Raw genomic sequence first — 20,349 nt, 5'->3', positions numbered from 1 at the left:
AGCTGTCCGTTTGGTTTACTTGCTGGCAGCTTCATTGGACTGAAGTTTGATTCAGGAAAATAAGTTGATGATTAACTGGAAAATAGCAGAAAAAAAATCATCACAGGAAGCTGTTTGATTTCAGTTTCTTTTTAGTAATTATTAATCATTTATAAGAACTTGAATAAACAATACATTTTTAATAAAGATGAGTTGAAAACAAATGATTTAATTTGAATTTAACCAATTTACTAGCCAGTAAGAATTCGACTCAGGTGTTGCCTCACACCCAACGGACCAATGGCGGCCCAGAGAAGCAGCTGTCAATCAGAGTGTTCTTCCTGAAGGGGGCGGGAGCATCAGCAGCTCGTTGATTTTAGGGCTTTTTGTAAGAAAGTTGTGGTTATGTGGTCATGGTGAAATGAACCATGTTTGCGAGTGGAAAACTGTGGGGGACATGTGAGACTTTGATTAATTTGCTGAACAGGGGGCCACAGTGTGGGACCTTTAAATAAAGAAGGCAACCGGGGTGAAGCTCTGAGATTAAAGTTCTAAGTGGCTGACCTGGACTTCTGCACGCACCCGGCTCAAGGTCAGACCACAAAACCTGTTCGAGTTCTCCAGGAACACATGGGTGCTGCAAGAAGCCCGGGCGGCCGCAGACTAGCTACAGGGCGAAGGGGTCCATTATCAGAGGAGGTGGGGTTCGTTCGTGCAGCCGGACTCATGCATTCATAGTGCTTTCGTTTTATTGCCCAGGCCTGTTCCAGAAGTGTGTTCAACTCCTGCCCTGCTGTCTTTGTAGCGTCAAAGCCCCCCCAGGACCCTAAAGTCAGTAATTTATTTCACTAATTGCAATTATTCGCCCATGATTTGCTGTGGACTAACACTAAAATAGAGTTTAGCTGTTTGCTGTTTGGAAAAATTCGCTTTTCATCCTCGTGAATCGAGCGGCGGTGGTCAATTTTAACCGCTGACTCCGGAGCTCGATGTTATTTGACCTTCTGACCCGACTGACCTGGCATCCGGCAGCGCTTATTCACAAAACCTTTCTTGGATTCACCTCCTCTCGTCTTATTCTCAGAATATCTGAAACCTCACAAGAGCTGCTCCGTGTCTTTTGGGGAAACTGTGATCCACCATATTAACATATTGCTGTCAGTCGGCGCCCACCCACCCCTCCACCCTCCTCCTCCGCCCTCTTCTCCTGCTCTAATGTTATTGAAGGGAGGAAGATCAGAGGGGCAGCCGTATCCCCACACACACTCCATCCAGAGCGAGTGTGTGTTGGTGTGTGTTGGTGTGTGTGTCTGGCCGGCTGGCTGGCAGGAAGTGTGTTGCTGCTGCTGCCGCCTTTGATGGCCACACTCCCTCAGATGTGTCACTGCTCAGACGGTGGCTCGGATGACATGCCATGTCTCCGCTGGTTGGGCTGAGAAACAACAGGCCCGGTAATCACCTAAACGCACACGTATGAAGTAAAACGCTCATCACAGAGGAGGAGGAGGAGGTGGAGAGGGGGGGAGACAAAGCAGGATGGACACTTCCACCCACCCCTGTTGGCTGTTCCACCTTTCCCACTCCACTGTCAGCGATAATCTGGCCTGGCGCGTGACCGTGCCGGACTCTTTTGCACGTCAGGTCTTGCTTGTCACGAGGTGCGTGTGCATCCGTGGGGGCCTCGCCGCCACCACCGCCGCCGCCGTGGAGTTTGCTCCTCGCTTTGTTATTCTAAACAGTGGCGTTTTTCAGCCGCTCATCCTCGCAGTCGTTCAGCAGAGCGATCTGTCAGTCCTCCCTCCCTCTTCCCTCTTCCCTCCCTCCGGGGACCAAACTGTGAACTTAACACACTCGGCTCTGATGACTTCCCTGATGGTGCGAAAAAAACAGCCAACTCTACAGCTGTAATGTTATTGCTGGAGTGGCTTGAATGTTGCATTGTTCTTGCAGTGTGGAGGGAGGGAGGGGAGAGTGTGTCACTATTGCAACCCCTGAATAAAAAAAATAAAATTTTGCCGGGGTGGGGTGAGTTTGTGTTTTGTGCATGTGTGTGGCGATAGAGGGGGGGGGCTTGTTGAGGTCTGGATGAAAGTGGAAAAAGCAGAGGAGGAGGAATCCAAATAATCAGGAGGTGAGGCTGGGAGTAAAGAGAGAGAGAGAGAGGGCGAGAGAGAGAGAGGGGGGAAAAAAGGGGCAGGCGTTCTCAAAACACTGTGGAGTCCAGATCAGAAATAAAACATAAAAAAAAGGGGAGAAGAAGAAGCAGGAGGAGGAGGAGGGAGGAAAAAAAAAAAAAACAGGGAGGAGGGATTGTGCTTGAGTGTGTTATGTGTGCAGATCCTATGAAGTGAACGCAGCCGGGGAGTAAATTGTGCGAGCTGAGAGAGAGAGAGAGAGCCTCGGCTCTGCATGTTCAAGCTGGCACTTTTAATTTAGACAGATTTTTCTTTTTTCTTCTTCTCTTTTTCGGCGAGATCTTTTTTTTTTTTCTTCTTCTCCAGCCGCTTGTGGTTTATTATCAGCTAAGACAAAGGCAGGAGGAAAAGGAGCTAAAAAGGAGAGAGACATAGAGAGGGGGACGCGCAGTGAATAGATGTTGTTGCGCAGCAGCTGACAGCAGAGGAAGCAGCAGCAGCAGCAGCAGCAGCAGAGAGTTTTCCAGCCATCGTGTTCCCCCCCGACCGCAGCCTTTTTCTTCCTGGGAGATTAAAAAAAAAAAAAAAGAAAAAGGACAAAAGCTTCTCTCTCCCCCTCCACCACCACCTCCTCTATCTCCCTCCTTCTCCTCCAACCAACCTCCTCTTGAGTGTGTGTTTTGTGTGCGCATGTGTGTGTGTGAGAGGAGGAGGACGCCGCCGCCGCCGCCGCCGCCACCGAGGGTGTATGGTGCTTCTTTTCTCCCAGCCCTCAAAGGCATGGACTAAAAGATGATGCAGCCGGGAGCTTAGTGAGAGAGAGAGAGAAAAAAAAAACCCCTACCCCTCAACCACCAAGAGGGCCAGACCGAGAGGAGCGAGAGGGGGGAGGGAGGGGAGGGTTGAAGGAGCAAAAGAGGAGGAGAAGAAGAAGAGGGGTTGGAGGAGGTGGTGGAGGAGGAGGAGGGGGGGATACCCTCCTTGGATTATTACAACAGAGGGTCTTCCACTTTCTTTTTCCTTGGGGGGGGGGGATATTTTTTATTTTATTTTTTTGCCTTTTTTGCCCTCTCCTCACCTCAATCATCTTCTGCGATGCGTAGCCTTTAAGCCCGAAGAATGTGGAGACAACATTTTCCAGGCAAGCAGCATGTTTCCTGTTTTCTTTTCTGGACGTCTAATAAAGTCTGGCATGTGGGAGTTTTGGGGAGGGAAGTGGGAGGGATGGAGGGAGGGTGAGGGGTGTTGTGGTGGTGGTGGTGGTGGTGATGGGGGGATGTGATGTGTTTGTGTGGCCGGTCGGTGAGGTCCGGTGTTGTCATTTTCGAGGTTCGTTTTCTTTCTGCCTCCGTAGCTCCGGGCAACGGCGATAGAATAAAAGAGCGGGAAAAGAAATACTAAAATCCTGAGGCGTGGGGGGGGGGTGGAGGGGATTGGGAGGTCCGGCGTTGGGTTTGTGCTCATGGATGCTGTTGACACCCGCTTTTGTCCGGCGGCGGAGCGAGGGCCCCGGCCCGCCGGCGCGCACAGAGGGTACCATTTAAAAACAGGCGTGCGCTCATTTTCTTGGCAGGGGATGGATTGGTGTGGCGGGCAGCCGGGTGGTGACAGGGGTGGGGCACTGGCAGCTCAGGACAAGTGGCCTTTGTGTGCTACTTTTGGGGAAGTGAAGGGAGGGAAGGGCAGGGAGGAGGCTGCCAACAAAGGGTGCTTATACCCGCCCTCCCTCGCCCCCTCGCTTCAGCCACTACAACTCATGCAGTGACCTCGTGCTGTCACAGGCAGATGAAGGGTTGTGTGTGTGTTTGTGGCAGGTTGTGTGTGTGTGTGTGTGTAAGGAAAGTAGTAAATGAGTAATTCAGCCCCAGTAAAGCAGGAGTACAGACTGGCAGAGTGCCATATGGAATGGAAGGAAACTCCAGCGAGGAAAACAAAGTGTTGTTTGACCCTAACGGCACATCTGTGCATTATGCCAAGCTTCTCCTTTACCCCTCAGTCAAGCTGCTGGCAGCCCGCCAAGGTTGTGTGTCGGTTCCTATTCATTAGTTGGCACATCCATACAAGTGCATTCTTGTTGTGTCCGTGTTTTCTCGCATGTGCCTCCACACGAACATGTGCCGCACGCAAGCAGGGTGGAGGTTTTCTTCTTGATTCATTTGCAGCAGGCTGAAGTTGACCCAGCCTGCTTGCTTTTGCACGCCTTCTTCCAAACACTGACTAATTCGTGGCTTCAATCACTGATATGTGATGCATGAAAGTTTTAAGTGGAGAGGACTCACCTCCCTGCCGGTCCTGCTGACGTGCAGAATCACATACTGAATGCACGCTGCTTGCTATCAACTGGCTTTTTCTTTTTGTTTTTCTGTTTTTTTCCCCTCTTTGGATGGAGCACAGATGCCAAATTGCAGCGAGGACGTTAGCCAGACAACAGCCAAGTTTCTGTTTGGCCTTTGGGCGAGCTACTTGGAGAATTAGCTTTAATTAACAACAGCTGATATAATCTACTTCCGATGACATTTTCCATTTTTTAATGGCCAAAAAAAAAAAGAGGCATTCGGTGAAGATTTATCACGAGGAGCCCGTGACCTGAATGTTGATTCTTTAATGCAAACAGTTTGTTTTGAGTGTTGCAGGGAAATGTAATAAAAAGTGGTTTATTAATTTATAGATTATATATTTTTTTTAAACAGCACCTCTTGCTGCTGGAGGTATATGAAGGGCTGTTTCGCCAACTTGGAAACCAGCCGAAATGGAACCATCTGTTCGCAACAAATCGTACGCCCAAGACAGCGGCGACATAACCGTATTATCAACCCGCTTGGCCCTCCATCGGCATGTCCGCCGCCCTCACACAGCCTCCTCTTGTTAAACTGGCTGCACGTGTTAACCGGGGAGGGGATGTGGGTCATGTGTCAGCGCGGTGGTGCTCAGGGTGGCACAGTAAATGGCTGTAACTGTTGGCGGTCAGCAGCAGTAGCGGCGGCGGTGGCGGCAGCAGCCCCCACCCAACCTTGTTGTCAAGACGGAGCCACCTGCAAACAGCAGCTTGGGGTTGCTAGGTAACCGGTGGCAGCAGATGATGATAGCGTGGCGGAGGGCTGGTCTGGTCTCCCGTTACCACTAAATCGACTCTTCTGTTCTCTTCTTCTTCACTTCATTTCTTCATCCCCCTTGTTTTCCTTCTGGTCCCCCCCCCCACCACCACCACCGCCACCCCTCCACCTCACTGGAGGCAACATAACACCAGCAGCCGAGGCCAGTGGTAGGAAGAGACTCCCAGCTCCCTTCACCACATAATGGAAACTCTGGCCTCATCTCCCGGTGCTGCTGCTCTGCCGCGTACCGCTGCCAGACTCTGACTAAGTGTCGCTGGCTCGGGAACCGCAGCCTCCAGCACACGGGCCGGGTTCGGGTTCCACAAGTACTCGGGAGTTAAAGTACTGATGAGCGAGTGAGATTTAGGAATAAAAGTAATGCAAAGAAGAAGTAATCTTATAAATTCTATTGATCTACATCAAGAGGCTTTTAAGCCTTTTGCGCTGGAGGCCTAGATTTCCAAAATAATTTTCATTGTGACCCAGTTCTCATTTTTGACTAATTCTAATTGAGAAAAATGTTCTGTTTTTAGACCGTTTCAGTCCAGGGGAAGATTTTACTAACATTATATTTAGCAGCAACGGACGGAATTTTAAAGAACATCATTTCAAGGCCTCCTTTTCATCGTCTCCAAACCCGCACGATAAATCTTTCCGGGCTTTTCAGGGATGTACAGAAAATTCCTCTGGCTATCGTAGAAGTCACAAATGGTTCTAGTATAAATTTAAACAGCAGTTTAAGGGGAAGAGGCATTCGTCATAGCGTTGGGAGATAATTAATGAGCAGCATGTACAGAAAGATCAGCGGGATGCGGCTAGCCTTGACAAATACTGAACAATTATTCAATGAGTCAATTAATCAGCGGAAAGTAAATCTCAAACTGATCTTACTGGTGACATTAAACAACCAAACATCACTTGGAGCTCCGATTACTTCATCTGCTTGATTTGTCGCTATTTTTTGATATGCTATAGACTGTGCAATCACTTAATTAGGAGAAAGAAGGGAAAAAAAAAAACATAACTCAAAGATTAATCACCGGCGAAGCAAATCATTAGTTGCAGCTCAAGATGTGGCAGAGTGTGTCATTACACACACCCATCGGGGGGACGGCTGCATGTGTGCGACATGCATTTATTCCTTTGGCAGGTAAACCCACAACAGCAGCTGCCTCCCTCAGTGAAAATTAACTCGTCCCAAATCAGCTCACACGCACACATTCGCGGTCTGGCAGCAGTTTAGCAGCGAGCAGAGGAAGTGAGAACACAGAGGCAAGGAAATGTGGAGGATTAATTAATGGAGGAGTGAAATTAAGAGCACTCTCCCTCCTGCGGTTCCGACATGACCCCTAACAGTCCGAGACCAGCCCCGTTGCGAGCGGCGCCGGAATCGAGGCCTCCTCCTCCCTCGACTCGAGTCTCCGGTTCTGCGCGCCGAGGCGGTCAGCGACGGGAGCCTGCGGAGAAACTGGCAGTTTTATTCCCGCATGTTGCCTCTGACAAGGTGTTAAAACAGGAGAACAGAGAGAGGGCTTGTCAGCGTGGAGGTTAAAATCTGTTTCCACGGATCTCCGTCTCGGCGAGATCGTAACCGTCCGATGACTTAAATCCCAACTGACAGGTGAACGTGGAGAAAATGTGCTGACTGCTTCGTGAATTATTGTTGGAACGCTTTGCTTTTTCATCCACAATTTGTAGGTAAAAGAAAATCAGATCCAGATTTAATAAGATTATATAGGTTACAGGGTTGTGAAGCAAAGTTTTCGTAGACTTTCCGAGACTTCGTAGGTCGTGGCAACTTCTAGTTTTCTATGATGGATGCATGCGTCTTTGTCGCAGAAAAGAAATATCTTGCATTATGCAACCAGGTTTCCTGGTGTAATGATGTTCAAAAATATACAGAGAGCAACTTTGGATTAAGAGTTTCGGCGCTGTAGGACGCTGTAGAAAACGAATCGTCTTAACTTCCTGTGCAGTTGACTACAGCTGCTGAGCCGATTTAAACAACCCTGTATAATTGGTTTAAAGGAATTAGAATTAATACACTTCACCTGATTTACAATGAAACGCAGCAGATCAGATTGGTCTCGTTTTTTCATTATCGGTTAGAAATTTTCAGCCCCAATTTATGAGCTCAAATTGGACCTAAATGCAAATCGCTCCCAGTCGTGCAGCACATCCAAACACCTTAAAATTTCTATCCTGCATAATGACATACTTTATTCTAGATGCACAAACCACAGACGTGCTGTCAGCGCCGAGCGGGAAAAGGTGCTGATAAGGGTGTCATGAGCGCATCAGGAACGGGCGCGGTGGTATTGTGCCGCTGACAGACCCAATGGTTCTGGTTGAGACTGGTTTGATGTACACGCTGTCAGTTTACCACGAGGGGAGTGTTGCCTGTCACCTCCCTGCTTTCCCCCCTCTTCTGCCCGAATACATCATCTCCTCTCCATCAAAATCAGCGGAGTGAGAATCAATCTGTCACACAGGAGGACACGCACGCACAAATACACGCTCCGGCTTATGGGAAGACAGAGCGACGGGGATAGAAGGGGGGGAATGATAGAAACGGGAGAGCAGGAGTGACAGCTGAGGTGGAGGGAACGACAGCCAGGGGATGGGGAGGGTGATCGGTGAAAAAGACAGCCGAGGAACGATAGCAGAGGTCGGGAGGAGGTGCACGTGAAAGGGGAGATAAAGGGAATCAGATATGCAGCGAGCAAACGGACACACTGAGCTTAGACGACGGCGCAAAAGAGGGAGCTGTCAGGAGATGGTATCGCGCGGCGAGAGATCCGCGGAAATACAACTCTGCAGACGGTACTATGAAATGTAACAGGAAGGAATGTGCGAGGAGGTGGTGGTGGTGGCGGTGGTGGTGGTGGTGGTGGTGGTGGAGGGGAGATTTAAAGAGACTGAAAGGTCAGAGAGAGACAGAGAAACCCGGTGGATGATTCATGAAGTTCAGCCTATCTAACTTGTGCCGGAGGGTTTGACGCAGCCTGCCAACCGCTCTTCTCCCCTCCTGCTTCATCCACAGCATCTCTCACCTGCACACCCACTGCTGTCTGTAATCGTTAGATACAAGCATCCGCCGGTTAGATGAGGCGTGGTGGAGAGGGCGATGGGTGCTGTGGCTCTTTTTCCGAGAGCCCTCAGTCAATATTTTTGGAATTATTACCTTTGAATCACATGATTGTGTACAAAGGTTGTAGAGCTGGGATCAATCAGCTGAGCAACACCTGCTGTTAGAGGGGTTTTTTGTCCCGTTGTTTTCATCTTCACACAACTTTTAATCCGAACTGTGTCCATCAGCTTGTTCAGGGTGTCTTTCTGTCTTCTCGTGGTCGGATGCAACTTCGAGCTGCATTGTGTCACCTCATGCAAATCCACATGTCCAGCTGATATACACTGTGGGGGTGGAGTTAATGAATTACTCTCGCAATTAAGGGGTTAATTGTTTAGCCACTGATGAGTCAGAAGAAGTGGGGAAAGGCTCATTGCCCCAAGTCACAGCTTCGACGTGCTCTTCTGTGGTTTGAGAACCTAAAGACACCTCCGACTAGCAATTAGCTTCAACGTGTTGATTATTTTCTCAATTAATTTACTCGCTTTTCGGTCGATAAACTGTTGAATAATGTTGATTGGTGTTTGCCGAAGCCCAGGATCCTCGAAGGTCTCGATTTGTCCATGACGCTGTTCAGTTTACTGTCGTAGGGGAGTTTTAAAAAAAAATGGAAATATTCAAATAAAAAAAGCTGGAATCTGAGGATTTTTTACGAAATAGTGCAACGTAAGATGACAAACATCCCACTTGTGGATCTTTAGCTACACAATCCACAAAAAGAGCCTCAATCTAATCAGCTCAAATCAAAGAAATGTTAAAATTATGAGGGAAAAACTGTCGAGATGCACATTTTTAAATTCCAAATCAGATAAACGGTATCACTTTTCTGATGAAATCGATGATCAGAATACTCAGTGATTGATTTCATACTCGACAGCTAATCAGTTAATCATTCCTAAGTTTGAGTCAGTACATTTCTTTTTGCCATTTTTGTTCCCTTTGACCCACTGACCGTGCCGTGTGCCGTGTTTCTGGTGCGGCCAGACGCCAAACGGACGCCCTCACCAGTCCGCTGCTCGGCCGCTGCTGTCCAGTCTTTACCAGGTGTCTCCATTAATATTCAACGAGCTGTCACTCGCAGACGTGCCACAGGCAGCCGAGTCGCCACGCCTCACCTTTTTCCCGCTGTCACGTCACCTGTCTGGAACAGGGAGCGTGATAAGTGGGTAGGAAGCCATAATGGCGGTTGATGGTCGGGCTGGTGGGTGAGGAGGGGGGATGGATGGGAGGGAGGTGAGGCGGCTGTCTGCGTGTCAAGAGAGAAAACATCCCCTCCGCCCCTCAGCGCCGCACACAGCGAGGGGGGATGTGGACGTTTTTTTTTTTTTTTTGCGCCTCCGACCTCAACTCTCGGGCGCAGATGCCAGCGGTGCCAAAAATAAAGTGCATTAAAACTGGCAGTCAAAGCCTGTTAAGTGATCACCATGACAACAGGCGGAAGGCACAGGGAGACGACACCTCCGCGGCGATGCATCCCCCTCCCCACCTCCTGCCCTAAGAGGCTGCACTGCTGGACTGCTCGCTTTCCGTCAGCCGGGGCTTCTCTCTCCGCCTCTACCGTCGTCTTTCATCCTCTTCTTCTTCTCTGATACGTCTCCTGGGAGCTCTTTAGGCTAACAGGCAGTGTTTAGTCTGTTTTTATGCGTTTTACATTTAAATTCTCACTTTTTTCCCTCCCCTCCATCCCCCCTTCCCACCTGTTTGTTTTCCCGCCTTTTTAAATTTTTTTTATCGTGGCCACACACAACTCTCCCACCCTTAAATCTCCTAATCTCACCTTTATCTGCCTTAATCGGCCTCCTCCGCTGCTGTAATCCCGAAGAGCACGTCCCTAATGAGCCCTCCTCCTCCACCTCACCTCTCCTCTCCTTTCCCTTTCTTTCTTTCTCTCCTTATCGCCACCATGACGTCACTGTAATCTTCTGGCTAACTCTGACGGAGTGAGGTCACGCGTAAGCGTCCAGATACAGATCTCGGCAGCCGAGCCAACGGAGAGCAGAAAAACACCAGATAAGAAAAGGTGATGTCATGAAAATCGCACAGCAACATCCACGGGGGATCTCGCTGTTGTACATCTTGTCTGGCTTGACTTCTCGCATGTTTTGTCAGCTTAGACACATCCAGAGCTGCTGTCTATGAGCGAGGATCATGACCCCGCGCAGTGTTGGGGTGCTGGTGCTCGGCGGGGAACCTCCTCAGGTCCATCCGTCCTCCGGCTGGCTCCTGAAGCTACACGCCGCTCAGAAGCAGCATGAATATTGATGCTCCTCACTTGTTAACATTGTATGAAGCGGGGCCGGTAATTGTCTGTCTTCTCAGCGCGACACGTCTTCTTCAGTGGAAACGTGTGAGAAGGTCGACCCACGGGGGAGCTCGGCTCTCCACGCTTCAAATGAGAAAAGCGGCGAGAGGGAAGGGGAGAGCGAGCCGAGCGGAGACACAACCGAAATTGCGACACACACTTTGTCAAGTGCAGATGCGAGCTGGCTGCGGGTTTGTTTCGGGCTTGTAGCGTTTTCTCTAACGCGCTCCATTTCAATGATAGATTGCTCTTTTGAGGCAGGGCAGCAGTGAAACTCATTTCTAAAGGTGTAGCTTGCAGTGTTTCTCTCTTCTTCTTCTTCTTTTTATTTTTTCGTCGTCTGTTTCACAGCTGCTGCTTCCACTCATATTGAGGCAAATGTAGCATCCTCGCTTCTGAACTGAGAAATGAGAACATCCAAAGAGTGCGCGCACTTGTCATGCCGACACGCAAGAGAATATGTTAATCCTGGTATGAACAAGTGTGCGTGTGCTCTTGCATATAGCGCGTAGTGTATGTGAGAGTTCCTCTGTGTTTGGGAGCCTTACGACTGAACGGATTCCTGTAAGTGAGGCTGTGTTCTAATCCAGTCTTGAGTAGGTGCATTGATTTATTGAGCAACGCTTGTTAGTTCGGAGAAGCTCTGCTTCCCGCTACATCCTGATCAGCTCATGCACACACACACACACACACAAACAACTGCACACACAGAGCAGGTAATTATTATCCGAGTCTTTTGTTCTTCAAGAAAAGAGTAATGAATTGAATCCAGCTGGCAGGAAAGTGTAGCTTAGTTGTTACACTAAATGTTTGGCTTGAACTTTTGAAATTTTCTTCTGCACAAAGTGGGTGGTTTTGCAGTAACTGTGTGTACTCGTCTATTTGTACTTACATTTGTGTAATATTAGCTTCGGTTGTTCTTGATCATCTCTCACATCTTCACCACGTGGATGCAGCAAGAACAGAAACCTAAAGGATGACTTTGCTAAAATTCTAAAACATGAGCATTGAGAGGCTTATGTGTCTAGACAGTCACTAAAACAAATGATCGCTTGTCCCTGAAATAATCCTCCCTCTCTTTTTGTTTTTTCTCTCCAGGTATTCGGCCCCAAATCATGAACGGGCCAATGCACCCGCGCCCCTTGGTGGCCCTGCTGGACGGGCGTGACTGCACCGTGGAGATGCCCATCCTGAAAGACTTAGCAACCGTCGCCTTCTGCGACGCCCAGTCCACACAAGAGATCCACGAGAAGGTAGAAAACACACACACACACACACACACACACACACACACACACACGCATTGCTTCACTTGTAGTCTGCAGCGGAAAGTTGATAAAGAAATGAAACCTGCCACTCACTCCCGTCTGCCTCCTTCTTTTTCCATCACAGCGCTGATATGTGAAGCGCATTATATTGGCCCCATGCACACTTGCCAGTTAAAATATAGTGGCTTCATTATGATTTAATGTCACTTTGTGGCACAGAGCGCGATGCCTATATCAGTGCCATTGTTCTAATAGAGAGTCTTGTATGGCGCGGATGCAGTGTAATTACATTGGCTTGTAGACGCTCTTTATTGCTTTTTATGCAGCGCTGTGGCTGCAAAACAATATATGGCCACGGAGATGGGTATCACCCGAGTGCTATCTCTCCATCTGCAGACAGAGTGAGAGCCGCTACATCTTTCCCCTCGCTGTTTTTATGAAAATGGGACATATTAAAAAAGAAGCATTTGCATAGAGATCAATTCAATCAAGACCTTGGGCGGTGAGGAGAAGGGGGGAGCGGGTGGCTTTTTGTTTGTTTTAACACTGCCTTATCAGGAAAAACATGATTGTAATGTGCACCTCGCCAGCATATTCAGCAGTTCACAGTAATAACTTGCAGTCTAGATACCCAGAGGGGCGGTATAGATTGAAAATGTCCAATCTCTTCTTTCTGCGGCGTGGATGCGGAGATGCAGTGTTGATAACTCTGGGAGTTTCAGTATGATGTTGTCAGGGCAGACGCCAGCTGCCACACTTCCCCCCCCTCTACGCCCGACTATGGAGAAACTTACATGAAAGACTGGGCCAAGGGTCGAATATGGAACAGGCCTGAGGTTGTGTCACTTCCTTATTTCTGCGGCGATAGAGACATGATAAAACATTCAGGCAAATGCTCATCAGGATGGAGTTACAATAGCACTCCAGTGAGGCCAAATCCTGCATGCAGCACCTGCGCCGCTCCGGCGTTATCATCCAAGGTCGATGATCCCTCGTCTTTGTCACAGCCATTGCACCTCATAGTCGCATGTGGATTGTAAAAGTTGGATGATGGCCCATATGGCACAGAGTCAATATTGGCCTATTACACGGCCTGACTCTGCTCATCCAGCGGTGGTGTGAAGCTCCGGGGCCGCAAGCGATAACCGCTAATGTCAGCACGTGGTGGGGTGGTTTTATGTTCTGTTCGTTGTTTAATCTTAAAAATGTAGTAAAAAAAAATCTTTAAATCGCTTGTTTTGTCAAGACAATAATCCCAAACTGTGTAACCATATAAAGCAGCAAATAATAATGATATTTAACTACTTATTGTCAAAATTGTCAATTAAATTTCTATTGATTAATCTCTGAACCACAAAATCCACCAGAGTGTTTAAGAGACATATTTTTTAAAAGGTAGCCACAATTCTGCCATTTATCAGCTATAAAAACAGGAATAATCTGCATGTTTTAAACTTTCCGATGGTCCCTCAACGTATCACATGTGAGCTATGGCTCCAGTGGGAAAATAAAAATTGTGATATTTCATTAAAAGTCTAGATGTGTTGTTTAAAAATTCTGTAAAAGCTGTGTTTATTAATTCATTTATACCAAAAATAATCATAAAATAAAAAAGGATTTTCTCTTCGGCACAATTATGAAGCCATAAGTGATTTAGCGGTGACAAAAATGAGACAAGACGTGAGACAATTACCGAAACAAATTATGGAACAAACAGAATTTGTTAAATATCTCCTGCCTGTGGAGTCAACATCTTTTTTTTCTTTTTTCCACCCATGAGCATTTGGAAGAATGTTGTGTATGCTCATACCAGAGCTTTTCAAATTTTTGTGAAATAAACAATCAAAGAACTGCAACTTTCATTTTCCATCGTGAAATTTTGTACTGCCCAGATAATATTTTTGAGTTCTAGCGATGGTTGTGCTGTTTGCATAGAGGTGCAGCACTTTATGCTGTTTAAAATGAGCCCATGGTGAATAAAAATAAGCAAAAAAAAACACCCAGAAACTGTTTGCGGGTACAGAAAGTTTATAAAAAATACATATATTATAGAATAAGTTCAAGTTAATTGAAGTATTTATATACTTTCTTGCTGCAATTTCAGGTCAGTGTGGTGAATGCCAGCAACCTTATAGCTTAGCTTAGCTTAGCTTAACTTAGCTTAGCTTAGCACAATGACTGAAAACAGGGAAACTGCTAGCCTGCCATTTTTCACAACGCCCGTAGCCTTCTATAGCATATGACATATCAATTTAAACAGTTTTTTTTCAGTTGACATGTTGATTACTGTGTTTTTAGGGTGTTGAAATGTGGACGGAGCATCGCTCGCTGTTTCCCGCTGTCTGTCTCTAAGCCGAGCTAACCAGCCGCTAGTCGTAGCTTCCTTTTACTGTACGTGATAAAAGCAGCGTTTATGTCTTTGTGTAAATCTTGGTGAGAAAGCGGGCTTTCTAAAGTGTCAAAATATTCCTTTAAGGCCACATTCACTGGAGTGTACAGCTGTTTTTGTTTTTCAAGCTTTACTTTGTCATGTTAGCCCCGTTACGACAAGGAATATTTTTCTTTTATGCCGTCTTCTCCCTTTTGCTCGCATCTGCTGAAGTGTATTTTAAGATGCAGTCAAAAAAAAAGGGGGGTCATAGCTTCCCCTTTATAGCAAACTCCACGTTCTGGTGCGCTGCTTTTCAGTGTTGTTTACAGCTATTATTATGTCAGCCTTAAAGCAACAGTTTGAGCAACACGACCTTCATTCCAGGTTGAGGAAAAAAGAAAAAAAAGTCTGTTCTCAGCGTTACAGCCAGCTCTCATCGCCGCTGCATCCAACCCGATCACTGGTGGGATGATTTCATAGCCATAAAATCCCTCCCCGGGAAGCCACAGAGTCAAACACATACATCGGTACAGTATGTGCATCCATCAGCAAATCAAAACTCTGCAACAGAATCCTCTCTCACGCTCAGCCGGGCCAAACGGGGAGGCCTGACCGCCTTGTCAGGAGAGTCCAGGCATCATAAGAAATGATAGATGCTAAAAGCAATAAAGCTTTGGTTACACTGAAGAGGGGGGGGTGGGGGATATAGTTTGGGTCAGAGTTTCCATTATAATAAACTACATTCAGGGCGAATTTCCCGTCATAGTGGAAGACTCCTTCTCCGGCTCAAAAACAACACCAGACCCTCAGGCCACGGCGCGCAGGGAGAGAAAATAGTGTGTATGTGTGCAAGGAGCGTTTTAACCTTGAACTAGTATCTGCGAGGCTTGTCCAGGACACGGCTCTAATAAAAGCAGTATGGAAATTCAGAGCTAATCTACTAATCACAGGAAAGCTAATGCAGTTTGGCTGGAGGTGAACGCGGAGCTGTTATTTAGGCGCTGACAGGGGCTGCGGCTGATACTGAGGGGAAATAGTTTAGATCCGCATCAGGCTGAATCACAGGCCAGGTCACCTTGTCCATGTTAAGTGGCAGAGGAGCAGTGTTTCACGGTGACGGCCGGCCTCGGGCGACACGGCTCTGTCGGCAAATGTTTCACCTGAGTACAGTTTATGACGAGATGGTTGATCGTTAGGAGGGAAATCTTTAAAAACTAAAACAAAAAAAAATGGATCTTAGTGACACTAGAAGGAAGGTTGGGTCAGTCATGTTCAACAGCGCCACCATGTGGTCAGTTATAAGGCGCTGATCTGGAAAATGCTTTAAGTAACCTGTAGCCATTTTTTTTTCAAAATCAGATTTCATAATTTGGATAGGAGTTAAAATTAAAACTGATCTGAAACTTGCAACTCCCTCATACATTTACATCTATTCATGCTGCTTAAAATCACAACTTTGTTTTGAAGGGCTTCTTCATCGGTACACCTTGTTAGAAAATGTGCAAGAAACAGGAAACACATAGCAGGGTACGTCATGATGTTTTTTGTTGAATTTCTACTCAACGCAGGCTTCTTTTTCACTGCAATATAAAGTCCTGCACATCTATGGAAACAGCACAACCACGGCCAGAAGAAGAAAGACCTCAAATTATTGTTTATTTTGGAGGAAGAGAGTTATAATGACATAAATCACAGAAAAAAAAGTTTAATTTCTTTGATTATTTCTTTCCCAATAAGGGGAGAAAAAACCTACATTTTCAGTTTGTTTCTCACTTTGTCTCGACTCGTATCTGCTCTGTGCAAACACTGCCTGCAGTTCAGCCCAGTGAAACCAAAAAGCCTCCGTGAATGTGAGTCACTGAGGGCTTCACGGTGGAGTCAAGGAGTCCAGAGTTTGTTGTTTTTCTGAAGAATCTGGTTTGTATGAAAGCATCACATTTGGCAAATTTCTGACTAAGTCATTTTGAAGAAATATCACAACTTTAAGCTTAGATTTGGTGAAACCGACAGTCACACATGATGCGTTCAAGGACAGCTGGACAGTTGAAATCATGACAGTTCTGCTGGTGAGTTAGTTTTCGGTGCAGCGAGTACAACTTCGTACTCCTTGGACCCGCTGTGCTATCATACCTCCAGGTTTATCCTGTGATCAGTGGCTGCCTTGACCTCTCTGTCTAGTCAATTGGACGAATCCATAGACGCCCTCGGGGTCTGAGTGCGATTGTGATGACCGTGCAGAAGTGCTGCCCCCGCGAGACAATATAATGACTTGTTTCCCTTCCCAGTGCAGGTCTTTAAATGGACAGCGTGTCAGGGCTGCTGGTGACCATGTGACGTCTGCAGCTCCTCTCGCCGTGAAATCTTAAACGCTCTCTAAAGTGTCCGGAGTCATGCCAGACATGTGACTTCCATGATTCCTCTGAAAGGAATGCGATCTTGTGATTGTCATAGGTTCTTATGTGCCCTAATGGACTAATAGCCATACGTTGCACGGCCCCTAACGAACCAACAAACGAATGAATGGACAAAAGGATCAGCAACAGGAAGATTAATGAGTCGGGGAGAGAAATGGCATTTTATTGAGTTATCACGCTAAATTTCACAAACGTGTGTGTCTGCAGGTGCTTAATGAGGCGGTGGGAGCCATGATGTACCACACCATCACCCTGACCAGAGAGGACCTGGAAAAGTTTAAAGCTCTACGCATCATCATCCGCATCGGCAGCGGCTACGACAACATCGACATCAAGGCGGCCGGAGAGCTTGGTACGAACTCTCAGAGCAAAATACCCAGAATGCATCGTGGTTTTATCGCAGAGAAGTCATGTCAGGATTTCCATTGTGCTCGTTTCTATGCATGAGGGTGTTTTTTTTTTTATCTCATGTGTTTTGTGTTGCTTTGAAATGTACCTCATCCCATGTCGTATCGATCTCCCTATAGGGAGCGCCGTCTGCTTATTTTTCTGTTTGATCGTTTGTCTGTTAACGACATGCAATACCTCCGGCGCCAGTAATCACATTTAAGTGAATCTTGAGGGGATGAATCATCACATCGCCGCATTATAGCGTTCGGAAAAATTGCACTGATTGTCCAAAAGACACGACGCAGTTAGGCGTCAAAATAAGATACAGTTGATAGAGATTTTCCCCTGAAGGAGGGGAACGGCTTCAGACGGCGTCCTTGTTTTTACTGTATGGATTTTCAGAGTTGCATCAGAGGCTGAATTAAACAGTCAGATGATTTGTAGACATCCCACCGCGAGCCAGAATGTTCAGAAGGACGGAGAGCGAAAGAGGCGCAGGAGGAGAAGAGTTCAGTTCTCCCTCTGAACCACCACCCAGGCTTATATCAGCAGGCTGGTGGCTCAAACAGCTCTTACAGTTGACAAAGCTGCCATTTCCCTGCCAATGCGAGATACTGTGTCTAACTGCCACCCACTCACCGAAGGCGCTCTGCCTTGCAACGCAGGAGTCAAAAGCTATCATGCCTGGAGAAGGCGGCGCTGATATGACGGCTGTTCTCGGGGAGAAGAAAAGGCCCCATTGATTGAGCAGGCTCTGGCTATTTTTTGCTGTCCAGAGACAACTGTGCTGCTACTCGGAGATACAGAGTGGGATGAGGACATTAGAGGAGAGCGAGGGCAGGCAGGAGTGCTTAAGTGTTAGAGCAAGGCAGAAAGAAAAAAAATAAAAAATGTGTGTTGTTGCAGGAGAGGCAAGGTAATACCATAAGTTCAGGGGTTTAAAGTGCCTGAAGGCAACAAAAATTGTGAACACTGTGCTGGATGAGATCTTGACAGCAAACTTGTTTTAATGCATCCTTACACGTCTTTCCGTGGATGATATTATGATAATGCGATGCTTTGTCTGGTTATGAAAACTCTAACTGGAAATCAGTTTGGAGCTTCATGTTTTTTAACTTCTTTTTTCCTCTGGAGGCTTTAATCATCAGTTTAACGATTAATATTGATTGATTTGAATGGATTTCACATGTGGAGGAGCTTCACAATGAATCACTTATTGGCCTAAATTTGCTCACATCTTAATTCTGTCTAAATCGATGATATGTGTTCGGGGACGTGGCCACAAGTTCAACGAGCTACCAGTCGGTATCTTTATTCAGTGGGATAAAAGGGCCACCTGTATGCTCACAACACCCTCCTAAGGATTATTTTGATATATATTCATCTTTCTTTCTCCAGGCATCGCTGTGTGCAACATTCCCTCGGCAGCTGTGGAGGAGACGGCGGACTCCACCCTGTGCCACATCCTTAACCTTTACCGGCGAAACACCTGGCTGTACCAGGCTCTCCGGGAGGGCACGCGGGTCCAGAGCGTGGAGCAGATCCGGGAGGTGGCGTCCGGCGCCGCCCGCATCCGTGGGGAAACCCTGGGCCTCATCGGTTTTGGTGAATACCACTTATCCCACTTTGCTTTTGCAGCTTTTAAAGCCTTCTTACGTTTCCTCTTACATTTATCGTGTTTTTTTATTTTATTCGCTGCCTTCCGCTGCCGTCCCTTCTGTGTTTTCATATCCTCTCACCGCTCGGCGTGCCTTCTGTTTTCCTGCTCTGATAAGGTTATTTTTCTCCCTGTGCCCGTCCCGCAGATTATCTCAAGGTTGTCTGTTTCGCCTCCCTCTGGGCTGACTTCCTTTCTCTGCCTCACTGTTCCCTCATCCCGCCGCTCTAATGCTCGCCATTATATCTCTATTATTCTCTCTTCTTCTGTTTTCGACTCTTCTTCTCTGTCGCTGTGGTCCCTCGACATCTTGCCCTGCCATAATCGGGCCTCATGGCAGGCTGGATTCTGCCTCTCTGTGCGTGTGTGTGTGTGTGTGTGTGTGTGTGTGTGTGTGTGTGTGTGTTACAATGCGTTTGCCTCCCTGCACCTGTTTTACTGCTGATTGTGTGCGCTTGTGCGTCATTCTGCCCTGTCTCAACATCACTGGGCTGACAGATGCTCTGTCTTCTCACAAGCCTTTCCAGAGTGCCACCTTATCTCTATGTCCACATACACTCCCCCCCTCCACACACACACACACACACACACACACGCACATCCATAAAAACACAACCTCCTCCTCCTCCTCCCTACAGGTCCCAGACAGCTGCCTGGACTTATTGTGCCCGAACAGCAGGTCCTGGCAGGGAAAATGTCTCCCCCGATCTCTCTCTTTTCTCACCCAATCCTCCCACCTCCCAGCCTCCTCTATTGGTCTTTCTGGCTCAAGCCATTTCCAAAACAATGTCCATTGTCAGTGGGAGGTTGGGGAGAGCTGAGGCCTCCTGGTGTTTGTTTGTCGGACTCATACAGCCAGCTGCACAACTCCGCTGGCTGCAAACACACAGAGTGAAAAAAATGAAAAACCTCTGGCTCCGGAGCCACAATAGACTCAGGAGCACTTCAAATATCAGCCATGCCAACCTTTTGATCCTCTCTTAGAAACAGTTTGGGCTCACTGGTGAATTCATTTGCTATTTCTCATTTCAGATGTAATAGTAGTGGTCTAGTTATTACTCCCAGATGAGTAGAAATAAAGTATTCTTGTCGATCCTTTGCTTGATCTGGTCAAATTGATTTGGGATTTTGGGATTATGTTCATCTACGGAGAGCCGTCTAAGCCACCTATAATCAATATTTTTATATTAACAGCGGATCAAATGAAGATGCATACGCGAATGGAGTCGCTCGCAGTGACAAATCCACAAATAATTATCAGAGGCTCCGCGGTCGCCCTCAGCTCCGTGGAGTGATTGAGTTTAGTTCACTCTCACCAGCTTCATCAGTGTCACTTCCAGATGCAGCAAGCAGCTGTTTTTAGTGAAAAAAAAAAAAGCACTAAAGCTGTGATGAATAAACCCACTGACACCCAGACAGAGTTAGCCGCTGGTTGGTGAACATTTACCAGCTAAAGAGACACATAGCTCCCCTCAGCTCATGGACACCGAACACAATGACCAGAGACGCATATTTAACCCTCTGAGCTTCAGGCGGTTTCGTTTTATTGTCTCCAGACACATTTTTTACTCACCGTGGGCTCATTTTTCATTGCAATATAAAATCCTG

At 47.2% G+C, this 20,349-nt stretch overlaps 1 protein-coding gene across 1 annotated transcript in view; it reads left to right on the top strand.

The window, feature by feature from the left end:
• Positions 1 to 20,349, top strand: part of LOC103374040 (verprolin-like) — a 50,914-nt gene that overhangs the window by 14,470 nt on the left and 16,095 nt on the right. The window contains exons 2-4 of the mRNA XM_008304059.1: positions 11,740 to 11,894; positions 16,902 to 17,046; positions 18,483 to 18,689. Coding sequence (XP_008302281.1) covers positions 11,740 to 11,894; positions 16,902 to 17,046; positions 18,483 to 18,689 — 507 coding nt within the window. The remainder of the gene's footprint in view (positions 1 to 11,739; positions 11,895 to 16,901; positions 17,047 to 18,482; positions 18,690 to 20,349) is intronic.

This window comes from Stegastes partitus, unplaced genomic scaffold (genome assembly GCF_000690725.1).
Source record: "Stegastes partitus isolate 25-593 unplaced genomic scaffold, Stegastes_partitus-1.0.2 Scaffold2126, whole genome shotgun sequence".
In the NCBI taxonomy this organism is placed as follows: Eukaryota; Metazoa; Chordata; class Actinopteri; family Pomacentridae; genus Stegastes; species Stegastes partitus.
Note: the sequence above shows the minus strand (reverse complement) of the source record. Positions and strands in the feature narration are given on the sequence as shown.